Below are 19,237 nucleotides of genomic sequence, written 5' to 3'. Positions count from 1 at the left end.
CATTGAAATTCCTCTGAGGCTACTCTAGAATATTCTGTTACTGAGAACTTGGCTCAGAACACAGTGGTTCTTAGGAAATAGCTCATATACAGTATACGCTGATTATGTTAAAGGGAAAAAAACTAACAGCTACTTTATAAAAATAAACCAATAATGTGAATGCTGAAGATTTTGTGGTAGATTATGTAAAGATAATGTTAGAGATTATTCCTTTAAAATATTGTTAACTTATAATGGAAGCATATTACTATAATACAATAGGCATTATGACTGTGACCAAGCTATTAAAGTTTAAATACAAAATTCTCAATGGCCATTTAGGACTTAGCAGTCTTTTCCTGGACTGATGGCCAAAGGGGGGAAAAAAACCACAACTCATTTCTGAAATTTTCTCTTTCGATTTTCTATTCTAATAATGTGTTTTTGTTTGGTTGCAGAATGTTTAGCCTCCAAAAACTATACCAAAGTGAAGATGAAAGGTCTGAATTAAATTGATAATAGCTAGTTTGTTCTGCTAGACTTAATTTAAACAAAACTTGCAAAATGTAGTAAAATGACTTTATTTCACAGTTTATATTTAAGTTCTTTATAAAAAGAGACTTTTAATAATATACCAGCAAGTTTACAAAAGGCTGAATTATTTTAGGTGGCTAAAGTAAAAGATTAAAATTCCTATGCCAAGAGAGACACAAAAAGGCCCAATAGAATTATAGTAAGGTGATCCTTTCTAACCTGAGAAAAAAGTTCCGTGACAATAAGATAAATGTGTGTGTGTGTGTGTGTGTGTATTTTAGTAAAAGAAATGTAACTCAGATTTTTAGGAGTCTACATTTTAATTTAAAATAGCATAGTTTTTATATATACTACTATAAATAAAATAGATAACTAATAATGACCTACTGTATAGCACAGGGAACTCTACTCAATACTCTGTAATGGCCTATATGGAAAAAGAATCTAAAAAAGAGTGGATATATGTATGTGTATAACAGATTCACTTTGCTGTATACCTGAAACTAACACAACATTGTAAATCAACTATACTCCAATAAAAATTTAAAAAAATAAAAAATAAAATAAAATAGTATAGTTTTTACATTAGAAATAATGGTTGATCTTTAATAAAAGCTCTTACTTTGAGCAAAAAATATTTAGTAGCAAAAGAATAATATCATTTGTCCTTAAGTAGTGTTCCTTTATTCAAATCATGAATTTACAGATCTAGAAAGGATTTTGAAGTCAACCAATTCTCTGCCTTTAGACATGAAAGCAGTTAAAGCACACTTAATTGGACAAATGTATATTTTTAAAAAGCAAACTTGAAGGTGGAGATGCCTCCATCACCCAATTCAGTATTTAGAAGACCTCACGGTGAGGACAGTTTCCTCATATTAAACTTTATTCTCTTGCTGCAATTTGAACGTATGGCTGCTTTTTCTATCCTTGGTAACAAAGGAGATCAACTGGTCATTATTGTCAGTATAGCAGGCAGATTTTGTCTCTCAGATGACTGTTAACTGAATCACCTTTCAATCACTTTGGTAGAATACTAATTTTTTGTTTGTTTGTTTGTTTGAGAACAGTTGTTCAAAGGCATTTTCCTTCTAATACTTTAATCAACTTTGTGGTTCTTTGTTAAACTGAATCCCTTTTAAATTACGTTCCTATAATTCTTAACAGCTTGATTTAAACTGAAAGCTTGATGCCACATTTGATACTCTTTCTAAAAATATTGAAAAAAAACTGACAGAGAACAATGAAATGCCCTGCGCTTTCTTTCCAACCCACGTTGGGCATTTTCTATAATTTTATTTCAAGAATTCAAAATTAATGGTGAATTATAAAGATAATTTAGACACACACACATTGTCTTAGGGGGCAAAATACATAGCTCAATTTGGGTTAACTGTATTTTGGGCCTATCTGAATAATCACTCTGGTTTTTACTTATGGGTGAAATTTGGGGTAACACCAGAAGCTAGTTATTCCCTAAAACTTCTTAAAGTATATTTGTTCATACATGTGGGTAATCACAGAGCCCTTCTTTCTTGCCAGCACCATCCGTTGCACTTTAAATAGTCCACTTGCATTCCAGAATTTGCACAGCTCAAAGCACTTGAGGGTTAAAAATAGCTTTGGAGAAATGCTTGAAGAGCAGATATCTGCCCAGAAGTTATCTCAACTACTTGATCAACTGTCTGAAATGGAATTTCCATCCTCTCCTCTTAATCTTCTTATATGCAGAACACTAGATAGCATGGAGAGAATTAGCCATAAAACTTAATCTGTACCCTCCTTAGCACGCATCGAATCAGAAAGCCTTTTTGATCCTTCCTGTCTTTCGATGAATTAAACTATCACTGATAGCTAATGAGTGTTTGCCTTTTCTTCAAAAACCTAAAACTTGATCGTACTTAAAATGTTAATTTCCATTTCAATAAAAATATCATCAGGTTAAACCCAACAAAAATGAGAAGAATCTGCTTTACAATTTCAGCAGAAATCAGGCTTGAGTAGGGAAAAGAAAGGGAAAGGGAGACGAGGGGACATAGGAAAGCAAAGAACAAGGGACACACACGTGAAGATGAAAGAACTGAGGGAAAAGGAAGAGCAAGGCAAGGCAACGGCACTCCTGCTTCTTACCTTATCGCTGGGCTCTAGTTTCTTCCCTCTGAGGTACCATTCCACTGGGATATCCTCATAAGACAGCTCGCAGTGGAAGGTGGCTGTTTCTCCTGCAGTCACTGTGACATCCTTTAGAGGCCTCAGAAGACCAATGACTCGTGCTTTGCGAGAGGAAGGAAAAAGCCGTGGGTGACTCATTTTGTAATTCCAAAAGGATAAATACAGATTTAGTTATTAATCTCCACGGTTGCTCTCTTCAAGAAGGAAAGAGCCACAGGACTGCCCACTGTTCTCACTCCCATGTGGACGTGGCCCCTTGGTGCCCAGAAGGGGAGAGCTAGTGGCCTGAGAGTGGGTATCTGTAGGGGCCCTTTCGTTCTGATATGTAAGGTCAGCGGGAAATTAGTGCTGCATCTGTCTCTGTGCCGGGCGTCAAGTTCCTCTTGCTACGTAAGGTATGCAACTTCCAAAATAACCAAGCCTCTGATTGGGAGAGGACAAGGGCCGCTCAATCTCATAGCCTGTCCAATCCATAAACACTTTTGCACCTTCCAAAAATGTTAGCCTGAAATGAGTCTGAAATGCCCACACAGCAAAATTTTTCTTTATGGTGTTATACTTGTACAGCCACTTGAAGGATTTCTTTAAGGGTCTTTAAGTGTTCTGAGTTAGATTCTTGTTCTATGAATATCTACTTTGAGTGAAAGGATTACGAAGTGGGAGATTCTGACTTAATTTTCTTTTGTTCAAATGGCAAGGTCAGTGAAATTTCCAAAACTTTAGAATCTGAACCACAGTTGTATGAGGATGACAAAAAGTAAATACAAGAAAGCCAGTTTCTATACTTTAAAAATGTTTTCTAATTAATTGAATAAATCCAATTAATTTCACTCACATCCATTTGCTGCAGAACTATACAATTTGTTTTCAGCAGAAACACATAATACTTACGTTTTACTCGGAGGTGGGCACTAGATTTAACATTGGCAGCTTGGAAATCTACCCCACCGGTCTGGTCCAGGCGGCAGTTGTGCAAAATAAGGAAGTGCATTTTGCCTTCTTCCTTGATCTCACACTCCTGTACCCAAAGAAAGAAAAGGTTTTGTAGGCAATCATCTTCTTTGGTATTTTTTTCTGAGGATATAATATCTTAATTAAAGGAATTTACAAATAACTGGTGAGGTGACTATATAATTTTGAGTTTTGTGAAAGAAAGCTAACAAATATTATTCATGAAGGCAATGTTTATTTTAGCCGCAACATTTTGAACCAACTAGCGGCATCACAGAATATCTACAGCCTCATACCACTATGCTGGGTCAAAAATAATGCAAGTGTACCTGTCCAAGCCCATTCATAGACCCTAATAGCTCTCTTTGGTTTGAGGTTAAAGAACCTGATATGTTTTAAATGCCTTGCGTGCAGTCTGACTTTTCTCCTGTCCTTTTCTATTTCATACAGCTCCTCTAGGTGTTGACAAGTTCAGAAATAGCCTTACAGGTGTTTGGAGTAGTGCCTCTCCCTTGAGTTTCCAGTTGGCGTGGATATCATCTTCCGAGATTTCGGTTTCAAAGCGGGCCGTCTCAGTCTCCATCACCTCCACGCTGTACAGGGGTCGCACCAGTTTAATTTCCCGATCTAGAAAAGCGCAGGGTCAGCATGTGTCATTGGCCTCTGGCAGAAATAACTCCAACAGCTTCAACAGTGAAACTTGTGGAAATTTCCTTACCCTCAATCTCAAGGTTTCCTGAGGTCTTATCTGTCCCACAGTCACAGGTGTACTGTCCAATATCTGATTTCAAGGCTTTCTTTAGGATTAGCATGCGCTTCTTGCCATCTGCCTTAATAACAGCATTTTTAGATGGCTTTATCTCCTGTCCATCTTTAAACCATTTCACCGGTGCATCTGCTCTGCTAATTTCACACTGTAGAATCACTTCATCTTTCTCTGTGCCAGTGTAATCTTGAAGCTTTCCTGTAAAGTATGGATCTCCCTCTGCAAGTAAAGTATAAGTGAAAAAATTTTATTAACCACTTAAGGAGATGACAGTCTCTTAGAAAGTTTAAGAGGCAGCTCACAGAGGTCTGGGTATGTTTAGAAATTGCACCATGCTTCCACAAACATTTAACATGTTTATGTTCAAAAGTTCTCTAAAAGTTAGAAACAGAATCAATGCCTGGGATTTATCAAAATCTAATCCAGCTATATTATATTTTGAACTATTTTATTAACAGTAGTTTGAAAGATACAATGAAATTTAACTTCAAACCTAATTATGTGTTCCTTCAGTATTCAGATGAATTTTTAATTTCTTAGCAAATCTCTTATGACTAGTTTACCTGTAAGCTTTCAGATTCACATTATTAGTTTTTCTTATATCAATCGTTTGCCTTTGATAGTTTCTATATACGTTAGACTTTATATATAATCTGCCTAATACTAAGGGCCCAGGAAAAACAAAGAGCTTTATTAATGTAAGTTCTGTGATTCCTAGGGACTTGAAAAACATTTTTCTGAAATAATTTTGATAAAGTGAGGGGAGAAGAAGTATTTATATTCCTATTTTAAACATGACAGGGCTCAATAATTAATTGAGTTTTAATTCTGATTTGAGCTGGCTATTTTGTGAGCCAGAGTCTATCCCTTTAAAATCCTCATATTTTTAGGTAAAAACATTTGAGAAACAAGCCTAATAATATACCTGATAGTTTCTTAAGGACAGGTGTTGCTTTCATGCAATATAACCCTTGAAAGAATTTTATATAGTAGATACTCCACGAATTTCTGATGAATTGAATGCAATAAAATTAAATTGAAAAAAAAAAGCACCTACCTAGTACAGTGAGTTTGGCTTCTGAACTTAACCCCATAGCTTCTACTTTAATTTGAGAGGTGTCATCAATAGAGAGGTCTTTGAATGTGATGGAATGGGTTTTCCCTTCATCATGCTTTGAGACCAACTTGCTGGTATGCAGGCGCTGGTCGTTCTTGAACCAGTGAACACGAATGTTATCATGGGACAGCTCCACAGTAAACACAGCACTTTCCCTCTCTTTGGCTGTTACATCCTTGAGTGGGGTGAGGAATTTGAGTTGGATTCCTATCAAGAAAAAAAAAAAAAAAAAAAAAACCCTTATTAATTCCAGTCCTTAAAGGAGGATATATAAAAGCAAAAAAAAAAAAAAAAAAAAAAAAAAGCAATTAAAGTTGGCCTATATGATAAAACTGTTTACCTTCAATGATCAGTTTGCCACTTGTGTGCTTATCTTCAGCTTCAAATATGTATTTTGCTTCATCTTCAAAAGCAGCAGATTTGATCACCAGCGAATGCCTAGTGCCGTCCTTAAGAAGCTCAGTTTTGTCATCGCCTGTGATTATCTGGGTTCCTTTCAGCCAACGGTATGTTTTGGGCTCCCTGGATACTTCACACTCAAACTTAGCCTCATCTTTCTCAAAGACTTTAACATCACTGAGAGGCGTGATGAAGATAAGTGGCAATTCTGAAAAAAGAAGAGGGTGTGAATGACGCCAGAATATGATTCCATTCATCAATTCTGGGTCTCATAAGGAAGCCTGGCAAAGAAAATACAGAAGGGTGGCTGGTAGGTGGAGTGTACCTTTCACTTTCAGATTGGCTGCAGATTTAGCGTTGGCGGCTTGGAAGGAGACCTTGCCTGTCATATCCAGCCGGCAGTTATAAAGGACCAGAATATGCTTCTTCCCATCTTCAATGATTTCACAGTCCTGTTTGGAGTGAGGTTAGGAGGAAAGAGAAGGAGAACATCATTTTCATCACTGGTTATTCCTACAAATAATCAAGACATTTCATACCAGAAATGTATCATTTTTCACCAACAACCAAGCAAGCCCCCCGCCTGTGTGATCAGATCATTGTGACTTACAGGGGAAGCAGTTAAAGGCTCTCCTTTTAATTTCCACTGGCCATGGACATCTGGTTCAGAAAGTTCGATTTCAAAGCGAGCTGTTTCACCCACAAACACTTCTACTCCATGCAGAGGTTTTTCCACTTTTATTAGTTGGGCTGAAATTATACAGACTTTTGTTCGAATGACTGAACAAATAAACTGCAGGTTCAGATAGGGTACATTTAAAAATTTTACGCAACTCACCCTCAACAGTGACATTTGCTTTTGTCTTGTCTGTGCCACAGTCACACATGTATTCGCCTTTGTCTTTCAGTTCTGCCTTTTTGATTTTTAAGATGCGGCGCAGGCCATCTGCCTTGATAGAGTATTTGGGTGAAGGTACAATCTCTTCCCCGTCTTTAAACCATTTCACTGGCACATCTTTGCTCACTTCACACTTCAGAATAATCTCATCCTTCTCGACTCCAGTCTTCTCATGTAATTTCATAGTGAAGTAGGGATCGGCCTCTGTAAAAGACATTCAGCAGATAATCAGAAGAACGTGAAAATGAAAGGTAATTAGAGTTACAGCTTGCAAAATGTTTAACTATTACCCACTCCCACCATCGAAAAACTGGCTCTCTGGTTATAGTTGGTCACATATACCTAAGACCTTCAGATTTGCTGTGGAGCTCAGGTCCTGAACCTGAGCTTTGATCTGGGATATATCATCCAGTGTCACTTCTCTCATTTCCAGCTTGTGAAGCTTGCCCTCCGATGAGATGAGTACAGTTCTGCTTGTGTGGAGTTTGGCATCATTTTTGAACCAGACTACGTGCATTTTTTCATGAGAAAGTTCACAGACAAAAGTTGCTGTTTCACCTTCTTTCACTGTTTGATCTTCCAGAGGTGATATGAATTTCAATCTTATACCTGCAATGCAAGGTAATATGCTCAGAAATACAATTTAGTTCAGAAATATTCCACTCTAATCTGTCTGGTAGAAAGAATCTGTTTCACATGGCATTTACTGAGTCACCTTTTCAAATGGAGCTATCCTCCATTAAAAAAAAATTAAGGGGGTTTTTTTTTGATGGCAATGTGAAAATAAAGTCATGGGGCCAATGGTCACTTACAGCTGTTAGAACTTGGTGTTCTGTCTTTAAAGTCAGATATTCATGTGCCTAACTATGGGATGTTAGAGGCAGATCTCACCAGCTCTCACCTGTAACAAATAATTGTGCTGAGGTCTTCTTGCCCTCCATTTCAGCAGTATAGACCCCTTCGTCATCAAACTGAGAATTATTGATGACAAGAATGTGTTTCTTTCCATCAGTAATGATATCAAACTTGTCAGATGACTTGATTATATCAGGTCCTTTAGACCATATAACATTTGCCTCTCGAGTGAGGACACATTCAAATCGAGCCTGTCGCTTTACTGGGACCGTGACATCCTTCAGGGGCACGGCAAAGTCAAGTTCGATTTCTGAAAATCAAACATTAAGAATGAGGTTTTTCAGAATGCAGAGGACTATAACATGAAGTTGGGCACACTCCACGAGTTCTAAAGGCCAATACCTTTTACTGTCAGAATGGCAGTCGTGACTGCATTAAGTGCCTGGTAAAGAACTTCACCGGCCTGATCCAGTTTGACTTTGTGCAAAGTCAAGAAGCGTTTTCCACCATCTGCCTTGATTTCACACGTCTGAAAAATGGCAGTTTTAGTTAGCATTTGAATGAGATAGAATGTTTCAGATACAGATTTCTACAGTCATAAAAATAACTGTAATACTACTAATAAAAATAAGGAAAAGTGTTTCGTCATAAAATTTTTAAAAAATTGCCAAGCTGTCCACAAATAACGCATCAAATTTCTCCCCCTCTTTGAGACTTCAGAAGCTGGAAGTAACTCCATCATTACTGAACCAAATCTGAATGTCAAACCTGATTATAGAATGTAGTTATTTTATATGACTAACAACTTATTTTTTTTTTATTGATGTATAGTTGATTTACAATGTTGTGTTAGTTTCTGCTGTACAGCAAAGTGATTCAGTTATACATATGTATACATTTTTTAATGTTCTTTTCCATTCTGGTTTATCACAGGATATTGAATATAGTTCCCTGTGCTATACAGTAGGACCTTGTTGTTTAACCATTCTATATGTAATAGTTTGTATCTGCTAACGCCAAACTCCCAATCCATCCCTCCCCAATCTTGCCTCCCCCTTGGCAAGTCTGTTCTCTCTGTCTGCAAGTTTGTTTCTGTTTTGTAGATAGGTTCATTTGTGTATATGACTAACAACTTAAAATTAGAAATTACTCACAGGTGAGGGTCTTAGAAGTTCTCCCTTCAGTTTCCACTCTCCGGGAATGTCTGCTTCTGAGATTTCTGCATCAAAGCTTGCACTTTCTTTCTCATAAATGGTAACATCCTCTATTGGTTTAAGCAATTCAACTTCACGATCTGCATTGGTAAAGGATGAAATACCATAAGGCTTTCAACAACCTAAAGATGCTTTTGTGTGTGTGTGTGTGTGTGTGTGTGTGTGTGTGTGTGTGTGTGTTGTGTGTGTACATTGTTTTGCCTCAGGCACATGTACAAAACTTATCTTTGAGAATAAAAGGTAAGATTTTTATACCTCCAAGTGTCAGCTTTGCAGTGTATCTTTTCCCTTCAATTTCCATTGCATATTCATCAATATCTTCTGGCATAGCATTCTTAATTTTGAGGTGTATATGATTTCCATCTCTTACTATCTCAGTCTTATCAGTTGGTTCCAAGGGGATTTCATCATATCCTTTGAACCACTTAATGTTTGGAGTATCCTTTGTTATGACACAGGTGAAAACAGCTGTCCCCTTGGGTTTCACATGCTGATCTCGGATGGGTTTCACCAGCCAGTCTCTAATGACTTCTGTATGACAGTGAGGTCAGAAAGATAATTATGATCTGAACAAGTAATATAAATAACTTCCTTAGTAAATTTCAGAAATAGGAAAAAATTCTCAAAACTGGACATGATTAATCTGCTATGATTTGATATTCCCCCTCTTAGATGAGGTATAAGACTACTGATATCCTGATACTGGGAAATAAAATTCTCTCTTCTCTTTTCTTAACATAATAATAAGGAGAACTAAATTTCCCAGCAAAGTACTAACCTACTACTTTCACGCAGGATGAGCACTCCAGGTTGTTGGCGTTTTCCACAGTCACTGTGTATGTCCCTGCATCAGAGTCATCTGCATCACTGATGGTCAGGGCCCGCATCAAGCCAATGACACTGGGCACAATTTTGCCGGGTTTCTCCACCACAATCTTGCCATCCTTCCTCCAGACCACATCACGTTCTTTATTTAACTCGCAGCTCAAGTACAATGGCTGTCCTTTGACCACTGTGACTTCCTCTTCAAGTGTTTTTACAAAACGCACAGGAAGTTCTGTGGAGAATTGTGGTATTAAGAATCTGCAGAGACTTTTCAATACGTACAATATTTCCAATGAAATAGAACTTGGAAATAAGAGGTTTTGTCTAAAATGATAATAAAAGTTGCTATTGAGGTTTACTGTGTTAAAGTTTAATACAGACCGTATTCATAAGACTGGAAATTACCTTCAACAATCAGTTTCGCAGTGGAGGTCTTTTCCTTATTTCCCAGACGTAAAACACAGGTGTATTCGCCAGCATCAGAAAGATGAACGTCAATGATATGCAGCTTTCTGTCTTTCCCATCAGCGATGAATCTGTGCTTTGGGCTCTCACGGATATTGCTACCATCTTTCATCCAGCTTGTTAATGCAGTGGAGGGGGAGACTAAACACTCAAAGATTGCAGAAGAGCCAACTGACTCAGATTCAGTCAAGACAATGTCTTCGATTCCTTTCACAAACTTCAGTGGCACAGCCTTCAGCTGGTAGGTGAATGGAGCTTCGGCAGGCGGTTTCTCTCCACCACTTCCTGGTCTTAACTTTTTCCTTTCAGCTTCTATTGGTGAAGGAGTCTTTTTGGCTACACCTAATTCAAAATAAAATTAAAAGTTGAATTGGCATTTCCATAACGTTCAGAAAGTGCATATCTGGCTGTCTGCTGGATGAAACCAGTGATAGAGCGACCAGAAGACAAGAAGAGAAAATTAAAGACTAGGCAACTGAAAGGTCAATTGAAGTTATCCTGCTTTCTTTCAGAAAGAAAATGGGGTGGCATAAGGAATCCATGAATAATAAATGCTCTTCATTTTCTCAAGTTTTAAAGCCAAGTATATAATGTCCAGATTAGCGTCTAATTACTTTATCTGTCATGTATAAATATCATGTATATGAAGAATGAAACTAGGAGCTTATAGGGTTTATTATGCTAAAGTATATATTTGATATATGTATTACCCACTTGAATAATATTAGAGGTATATTAGTTGCAATATCAGAAGACATACTAGTTTTTGCAGAATCAATTAGAAGTCATAAAGATTGATATAAATTTTGATTTTTTTCCCCCTCATATAGAAAGTTTCCCTTGAATGTAAAGTTTCCCAGAGTGAAAGGTCACAATTCAGGTACAGGGAAATGAATCTTACCTGTGATGGGAACTTTTGGCTTGGCAGCCTCCTCTTTCGGTGCTTTGGCTTCTGAAATAAAAATAAAACTCAGCATTTAAACAATTTTCAGACTTATTTCATGCTTAGTAATAAACCACATGGGATGAGTCATGCTCTTTATTATAAATATTAATGCATAAAGAAAAAATTAGATTTATATGACTTCCATGGAGAATATTTGGATATATCCAAGAAGGCATATTCTGAGAATGATGTGACCAAGCTAAATTGCCAATCTTTTTAGGATTAAAAAATTAGTTTCAGCAAGTAATTCTTCTCCCATTTCTGGAAGGCTTACCCTTTCCTTGTGAAAAAGAGTTTTATTCTTGCCTAGCTATGTAAAGTATTTTATATGTTTATGTATGTGCTGGTTATGTGAACCAAGGAAATACGTTTTTGTCAATAAGGAATCAATGTAGGCAAAAGGGAAATGACCCAGAAGTTACTAAAGGGCTTTCTTTATTAAGTTGGGCCGATAAATCCAGAGAAGACTAAGGAAAAAGAAAGGGTCTATGTTCTACAAATGCACGGATTCCTGTGAAGATTTACCTTAATTAGACAATGAACTAAGGCAGAACCAAGACAGTTCCTATACTTAGAGTTTAATTCAGTTCACTCAGGGGCAGTATAAACTGTAGAATCAATTCCCTAGTGTCAGGCCCTGGGGATGTGAGAAAAGCTGTATTTTTACACATACTTAATTATCTCAATGGCAGTTATTGTCTTTCTCTGAACTAATAAAAGTTATCACATAGAAATCATAAAAGCTTAAAAGAATAATGCCCAAACCATAAATACAGTGACAAAATATGTTAATATAAATATTAAAATTAAACTCCAGCCGGAAGAACATAGTATATTGTCTCATGTTATTAAACACAATAAAAACCCAAATATTTCTATAGGGCTTACTAGGTACCAAGCACTGTGCTAAGTGTTTTGCATATATTTAATCCTCACAATAATCCTAGTAGGTAGTTATGGTTATTATTCTGATTTTACAGACTAGGAAATTAAAATTTAAAGAGATGAAGGAAGTAGCCAAAGATCAAATAGTCAGGACGTGTATTTATCAATGATCAATACATGTCAAATCATTTTTGGTTTTGAGATTATCACCTAAGTGATGAACTACTAATAGCTCATGTACAACTAATAAGTATTTTGTTTGTACCTGAGATAGCTGTACCACTGAGTTAGTACATTTAAGAAAATTATTATTGATCTAAATTCTTATATAGATTTAAAGGCTGAACTATGCAGTCCTTTTTTTTTTTTTTTTTTTTCTGTTCATTGTGGTAAAATATACCTAACATAAAATTTGCCATTTTAACCATAAAATTTACCATTTTAACCATTTTTAATGCAACTTAATTCAGTTGCATTAAGTACATTCACAATATTATGCAACTATCAACACTATCCATTTCCAGAACTTTTTCATTATCCCAAAATGCAATCTTTAAAAACTGAGAAATGATTCCTGCAGGGCACATGGAAAATTTGAATCTCCATGGGATTCCTATATGTATGTCCTTAGAGAGTATCTGTACATCTTAATTTTCATCAGCACTGAACATATTCATTACTTAATCTCAAAAGCATATAAAGAAATGGTGTTTTGCAGGAATGTACATTCCAATTGAAACAAAATAGGCAGCCATGGGTGAGAGAGTAAGTTGCTATAGAGCAGCAGATGAAGAAAATTTAATTGAGAATTTATATAAGCTCCCACAATTGAAATGATGCCTATGTTTCAACAAAAAGAGAGCTTGATTTTTAATGAAGTTTTTATTAAGCCATCAAAACAAACAAGCAAAAAGAGATCCACAGAATAAGTACCTGCTTTCTCTCCAACGACTGGCACCGTCACTGGGGCAGCGATAGGGGCTGGTGCGGGCTCCAAAGGAGGTGGTTTGATTATTTTCACTTCTGTAGAAAGATGTCCATTGCATTAATGTATCCTTTGTCACTTCCTAAAATATCATTTGGTGGCCTATTTGCCTTCTCTGATGTAACTTTAAAATCTCCTAATAACTGGTTTTTCAGAGAACAATATATTCTAACTGTAATAAAATCTATATACAATATAATAATATATTTGACTATATGTAACATATTATATTAAATAAAATATAGCAATATAATCTAATAATACATTGGGACATTAGAAATCATTTGATGCATGCGGACTTTACTCCCTTTTTCTTATTAGCTACACATTAATTGTGTGAAACATGAAGGAATATGCTGTCAACATTGAGGATAAGCTTGCTTACCTGGTTCAGGCTTTGGTTTTGGTTCAAGTACAGGGAGAGGTACTGCTGGCTTAACTTCAGGCACTAAAACAATTCACAGTAATAAGCAGATTATCACAGTATTTTTGAAGTTTTTCACAAAGTCAAGCCAAAATTGGGCATGTTTAACATATCTTGGAAGGTATTAGAATTTGTACACATATAGTCACCAAATCAAATACTCACTCCAAGTTTATTTTGCATTTTAAACAAAATACTTAGAAAATATAGTAAGGCAGTTTTACTGGTTCTAATGTTTTTCATCTCATTGCCCATAAATACAATTGTTTTAGTGTTTAAAACTTAGTAATTTATTTAACAAATGGGTGGACATGAGGCAACTGCACATGAGAGTGAAATGGTAAAGAAAATTAAGCTGGATGAGATGAGCAGATCAAGGCCATCTGTTCAAATCTTAATGCCAGTGTAATGATATTTTAATTGACACATATTTGTATTTTTAGAGACAACTAAGAAAATGCCAGGAAGTTTGTACCTTTTGCTGGTTCAGGAACTTTCCCTTCCCTTTTGGTAACAGTAGCTGGAGGTGCTTCAACCTCTTCAACAGCTTTTGGAGGTGGTTCTGGCACTTTAAGATAATAAGATGATTTTCTAGCGTTATTTTAGGATTTTAATCCTTCGAAATCAACTGATCTGAAATAATCAGATCAAACTTTTTTCAAAAGCTCTATTGATGGCTTAAAAAAAACCCTTACATTCTATCAATTAATTTCTATTTTCTCTTCTTGACTCTGCTTCAATTTATTTTTCTTTCTTTTATTTCACCTATACTTGCCTCCCAACTCCATTATCTCTCCCTTTCTAAATTACTTCGAAATAGTTCCAAATATACTCTTTGTGACTAGGCGAATGATAAAAATCAGCCCACTTAAAAGCCCCCAAATTTTATGAAACATTTCTGACACCCTCCCATGAAGTTATTTTGCAGCCAACTTGATTATTTCACAACTGTTTCTACTGGAAAACTTAAGTGGCAAAATAATAATAATAATAATAATAATAAAGTGCAGGGAAATGCATGAATGTATTTGAGAACTCCTATAAAAATATTTAAACAGAAAGCAGACAATGGAAAACATAGACTATGTGACAGATGAAATATGAAGCTACATTTATATTTAACTCCATTTATGTTTACAAGATAAACCTTTTGTTAAATGTCAATTTTGTTAAAAGATAATTTCACAAATTGTTACTGAGATTCCTACCTGCAGGTTTTTTAATTTTTTCTACTTCTTTAGGTTCTTCTTTAGGTTCTTCTTCTTCAGGTCTCTTTCTTAGAACTTAAAAGACAAAAAGATTTATATGTAAACCAAGACAAACAAATGAAGATGTTGAATAAATTTGACAAATGCAAATAATGTACAAAGCAAGGGAAGTGAAAAGCACGCAAACTAGTGCACTGGGGAACTTGGTATTTACACTAAAAATGCTTAAAAAAAAAAAATCAAAGGTGGTTACGTTAATTAAAACAACACTCAGAGTCACTTTATATCTATGTAGATAGTCTGTTCAGAGTTAAATCCCTGGTAGAAAAGACCCAAACACAAAATGAATAATTTGAATAGCAACAAATTCTAATCACAATCCAATGTCATAATTTAATGAGAAAAGAAGCATTTAAATAAGTATAAAGTTTACTGAAGTGGAGATGGCCAAAGAAATGTAGCCTAGAAATAAGTAATTCTACGTGAAGAAAATGTTAGAATTTGATTCTTCATTCAAATATCTTGTTTCTAATTCTTTAAAATTTTATTAGTTGAAAAAAGTTCAGTTTTTAGAAAATGTTATTTATTAGTTGTGGTAATCCTGTGTTACACTTTTTAAAACTGAATGCTGAGTTTAGGCTTAAATAGTTTGGTGTAATTTAGAGTATTTAAGAGGTTTAGTGTATTTTACTACATAACTTGATTATGAAAATGGCAGCTACAGTCATTAGTTTAGAATATTATCAATTTAGTCATGTCTATTAATGTTGTAAATTTCAAGATACTCTGCTCACAAAATTTGTCTTCTTTTAAAAAGATGGAAATGATCACATTTAATTTTCAATACTACAACAACAAATGAATTTTGATAAATTGGGAATCTAATTAAAAGAAAACCAAAGGACAGAAACATTTTGTAAGCTTTCAAGTCCTTTTTGTGTGTGTATTTGAAGCTGATATAACAGTTGAAAAATACTATACCGCTTTTGAGAACAGCTTCTTCCTTTGGTTGAGGTTTAGGTTCAGGAAGTGATTTGTGAACTTTCTTTTCACCTCCAAGCACTTAAAAGAATATGATTTTAAATTTTGAAGTGAATTCATATAAAAAGTAAATTTCAACAAGAAAAATGTCTCTTTCAAAACTAGTAACTACTGTATAAGTAATAATTTTTGTTACACATAAATATCACAGAATTTGAAAGCAAAGAATACACTTCAAGTTGTTTCCTCTGCAAACATCTATATAACCTTGTGATGAAATTCAGTTGCATTAACTACAGGCAAATATATTCATTCATCTTAAAAGTGTCTATATAGACTTTATGAATCTTTCATCAAATACAAGGTTCTTGACAGCATCTTTGCCCCAATCTGCAATTGTAGATTGCCCAAATCTACTTTGATATCTCCCCGACCATTAACTATAGTAGGTGTTAGTGACATTATTCAATCTTCTCCACTGATGAGAGAAGAAACCCAAAGGATCTGGAGTTTGATAAGTTTCTTGAGAAGCATCCTTTCTTAAGGTCCCCTTTTTGAACTAATACTAACCTAAAATTATAGAACTATAGAATTTGAAAGCTGGTGTTAGAGCTTATTTTTAATGAATAAGAAAATGTTCTTGAATTTAAACTAAAATGGACCCAAGGAATTCCAAATTAATCCCATCTTTAGTGAATATCAAGCATGGCAGATGATACTATATACAGCAGCCTCCTATTACTACTATAGCCCTAATGGTTTTGAATGGGAAAAAAAAAAAAAAGAGAAACACTTACTGATTACTGAACCATTTTACCTCTCTACTAATGTCAATTAAAATCTAATTTAAAGCATTATTTATCTGTATCATGTAACATTATATTTGTTCACACACCTACAATCTGAATTCTTAGCTATTTCTAAATTTCCCATTTGGTGCTTTAAAAAAGACATTTGCAATTCATTAAAAAGTTTTTGTTTTGTGTGAAAACACAGCCATGCCTAAGTCTCTTACTTCAAATTTAAACATGCAGAAGGCAAATATGTAAATATTTCACTTTAAATAATGACTTTTTTATGTCAAGTACTGATATTTTAAGTAAAATTTCACAGTTAAACATTAAATTTTTTTATCCATGATAAATTGTGCTGGCCTTCGATACTATTTTCAAGTTACCAATATTCGTAATATGAACAATTTTCATTGATCAATCTGGAGATGCCCATGCATTTAATTAACATAAGTTGGAATGGCATAATATCCTTTTCTTATTTAATGGATATAGTGAAAATGTATCTTTGTATTTGTTTTTCCATATTATTATTTTATTTTTAAGATCTTACTGACATATGAGACTCAGGTGTAGAACACACCATTGTAGTTATTACTTTTAAAGTCATTATATGTCATTACATGTCATTTTAATATTTGCGCGGCTTTGTAATAATCCTTTACTGGTTAACATCCATAGTGATATTATTTTGTAATCTCCATTTTATAAATCAGGAAATATACATTCAGATGGGTGATTTTTCCAAAATTCCAGAGTGAAACAAGAACAGATTCAACTTATAAGTCTGGATGTGTTAATTACTTAAACAGAACACTGTTACCCACCATACTTACTGGAAAAATTCACAATTTTATTTTTAATAGATGTTTTATGATTCATTTATTTTTCTTTAGGGTCTAAGTTTAGATAGGGAAAAATATTGTTTAAAGAGAAATAAATTTTGAAAAAATGACCTGCAGTGGCAATGAAATTTCCCTACAACATGAGATCTGTACACCTGAAAGAATGTCTTGGAGTCCATGAGAAAAAAGAGATAGGAAAGCCACAAGGAAATCCCTATGAATCACGTTAATAGTAATAGAAGGAGAACAGGACTTATTTTTAGTGCTTATAACACTGGCTAAAATATTGTTGTTCAGGTGAAACTGCAAAGCATTTTAATCTAAGACGTGCCCTGATATTGATGTCAGCTAACCAGTAAAATTTAATATTTTTGAGTTTAGGAAAATGCAAGAAGACATACGTAGATGAGACAAAGGAAAAAACATCTATTCAGGAATGTATGAAATTGATGGGAGACAAAGAAAGCAATACTCATGAACCAGGACCATAAAAGCTACAAAAAAGAAGAAATCAATGAGACTACTCTGATTATTTTTAAAAAGGAAAGAAGAAGAACATTCTAGAAAACAGGAAGAGCAAGGAGTCAGATGAAGGGATACTGCATATGAGCGTTTTCTAGACTGTGAAATACCTTTCAGAGGTGTAAGGGCCACTGTTTCCAGAACCTCAGGTTTTTCAGGAACTTTCTTCTTTGAAATAGCTTTAAAGAAGAAGATCTTACTTTCATTATTTGTTTATTTAGTCTTATCTGAAGCAAATTATTAAATACCTGCTCTAAGAATCAAAACCAGGCTTTGCTTATAACCCAAAAGCATTAATAACAACCAAGAACAGCCACTGAAGAACATATAAGAAGCATTCAAACCTGAAAACAGATTGCAGTTTTACTCCAAACTTGAGTAGTAAGTTAAAGTCTGGCTGAGAAGGAAGATAATTTTTGTTCTTTGCAGGAGGAAGAAATCTTCCTTTGCATATAAATTTTACATGAAGGGAAATGTATTTAAGTGTGTGTCCTCATGGAATATATTAATCAACAGATGTGTAGCCTTTTAAGAAGTGATCACTTTTTCTATGTCTGATTAAAAATGCCAGAAGCTTCCCCTACAGGCCAAGAGGGTTGTAGAGAGGCAAGAAAGAAGTCTTACCATGGAAAATTCTGGCTTTGTGTACATGTGTAGGTGAGTATGGGAAAATTGCTCACCTAAGATTATATCTAGATTATTTTAGATTGGGAAATCTCATGAAATCTCATGACACCACAAATAAGACAACATTTTGTTAAAATAAAAAGAATAATATGATTTTGCTAGTTTATTTCAGCTTTTAAAGATGCTATTTAAAAAATTAAGTAATGTTAAAAAAAAAATTAAGTAATGTTGAATCAATTCAAAGAAAAACCTAAATGCAAAGAGAATGAAAGGAAGTTTAACAATGGGAAGAGATGCTGGATATCAAATGTATCCATAACCGCTCTTTCTGGCTATGGTGAGGACAACCACGGAACACAACTGGGTTTTTATTAAGTTGCAAAAAAAAAAAAGTGGGGAAGCAGTGCCAGAGCGTTCATATACCTTCCTTTCATGGTTTATGAACACATCAGCTATTGGATGCCATAAATATATTATCTATAGTATATTTTAAAGCATATGTCATTCTTTAAGAACAAAGTTTTGGCTTTTGTATAAATTTGCTACTGCAATATTAAAAATATCTTGCAGAGTTTTCTTCTACATTCCACATGCACAAGATCCCAAAGATATGCATAGCAACCACGCTTTGAAATCAGAAAATCCTTTCACCCCACTCTGCATGAGAAAGTTAGTTGGACAGTCCCTGCATTGAGATGGCCAGGATGAAGCTAACAATGGTGCACTTTCTGACCCTGGGGGCAGCAGCCACGGCCCAACAAGGCACCCAGGGCAGCATGAAACACAGGTCTCTATGGAATTCCCGCAACTTGATCATGTCCGAAAGTACATATTTTAAAAATACATTT

At 34.9% G+C, this 19,237-nt stretch overlaps 1 protein-coding gene across 1 annotated transcript in view; it reads right to left on the bottom strand.

Annotated features, from left to right (window-relative positions):
• TTN (titin) overlaps positions 1-19,237 on the bottom strand; it is a 285,431-nt gene that overhangs the window by 100,946 nt on the left and 165,248 nt on the right. The window contains exons 225-247 of the mRNA XM_082395621.1: positions 17,873-17,941; positions 15,605-15,685; positions 14,624-14,698; positions 13,891-13,983; positions 13,377-13,439; positions 12,940-13,029; positions 11,077-11,127; positions 10,116-10,517; positions 9,664-9,942; positions 9,141-9,416; positions 8,826-8,965; positions 8,074-8,200; positions 7,718-7,981; positions 7,159-7,425; positions 6,757-7,020; positions 6,529-6,668; positions 6,244-6,370; positions 5,860-6,126; positions 5,460-5,726; positions 4,355-4,621; positions 4,124-4,263; positions 3,577-3,703; positions 2,644-2,786 (exon numbers count right to left, since the gene is read on the bottom strand). Of these exons, the coding sequence (XP_082251747.1) occupies positions 2,644-2,786; positions 3,577-3,703; positions 4,124-4,263; positions 4,355-4,621; positions 5,460-5,726; positions 5,860-6,126; positions 6,244-6,370; positions 6,529-6,668; positions 6,757-7,020; positions 7,159-7,425; positions 7,718-7,981; positions 8,074-8,200; positions 8,826-8,965; positions 9,141-9,416; positions 9,664-9,942; positions 10,116-10,517; positions 11,077-11,127; positions 12,940-13,029; positions 13,377-13,439; positions 13,891-13,983; positions 14,624-14,698; positions 15,605-15,685; positions 17,873-17,941 (4,019 nt within the window). The remainder of the gene's footprint in view (positions 1-2,643; positions 2,787-3,576; positions 3,704-4,123; positions 4,264-4,354; positions 4,622-5,459; positions 5,727-5,859; positions 6,127-6,243; positions 6,371-6,528; positions 6,669-6,756; positions 7,021-7,158; positions 7,426-7,717; positions 7,982-8,073; positions 8,201-8,825; positions 8,966-9,140; positions 9,417-9,663; positions 9,943-10,115; positions 10,518-11,076; positions 11,128-12,939; positions 13,030-13,376; positions 13,440-13,890; positions 13,984-14,623; positions 14,699-15,604; positions 15,686-17,872; positions 17,942-19,237) is intronic.

Source organism: Balaenoptera borealis (genome assembly GCF_965194805.1).
Source record: "Balaenoptera borealis genome assembly, chromosome: 6".
In the NCBI taxonomy this organism is placed as follows: domain Eukaryota; kingdom Metazoa; phylum Chordata; class Mammalia; order Artiodactyla; family Balaenopteridae; genus Balaenoptera; species Balaenoptera borealis.
The sequence above is the reverse complement of the archived record's forward strand: the minus strand, read 5'-3'. Positions and strand labels throughout refer to the sequence as shown.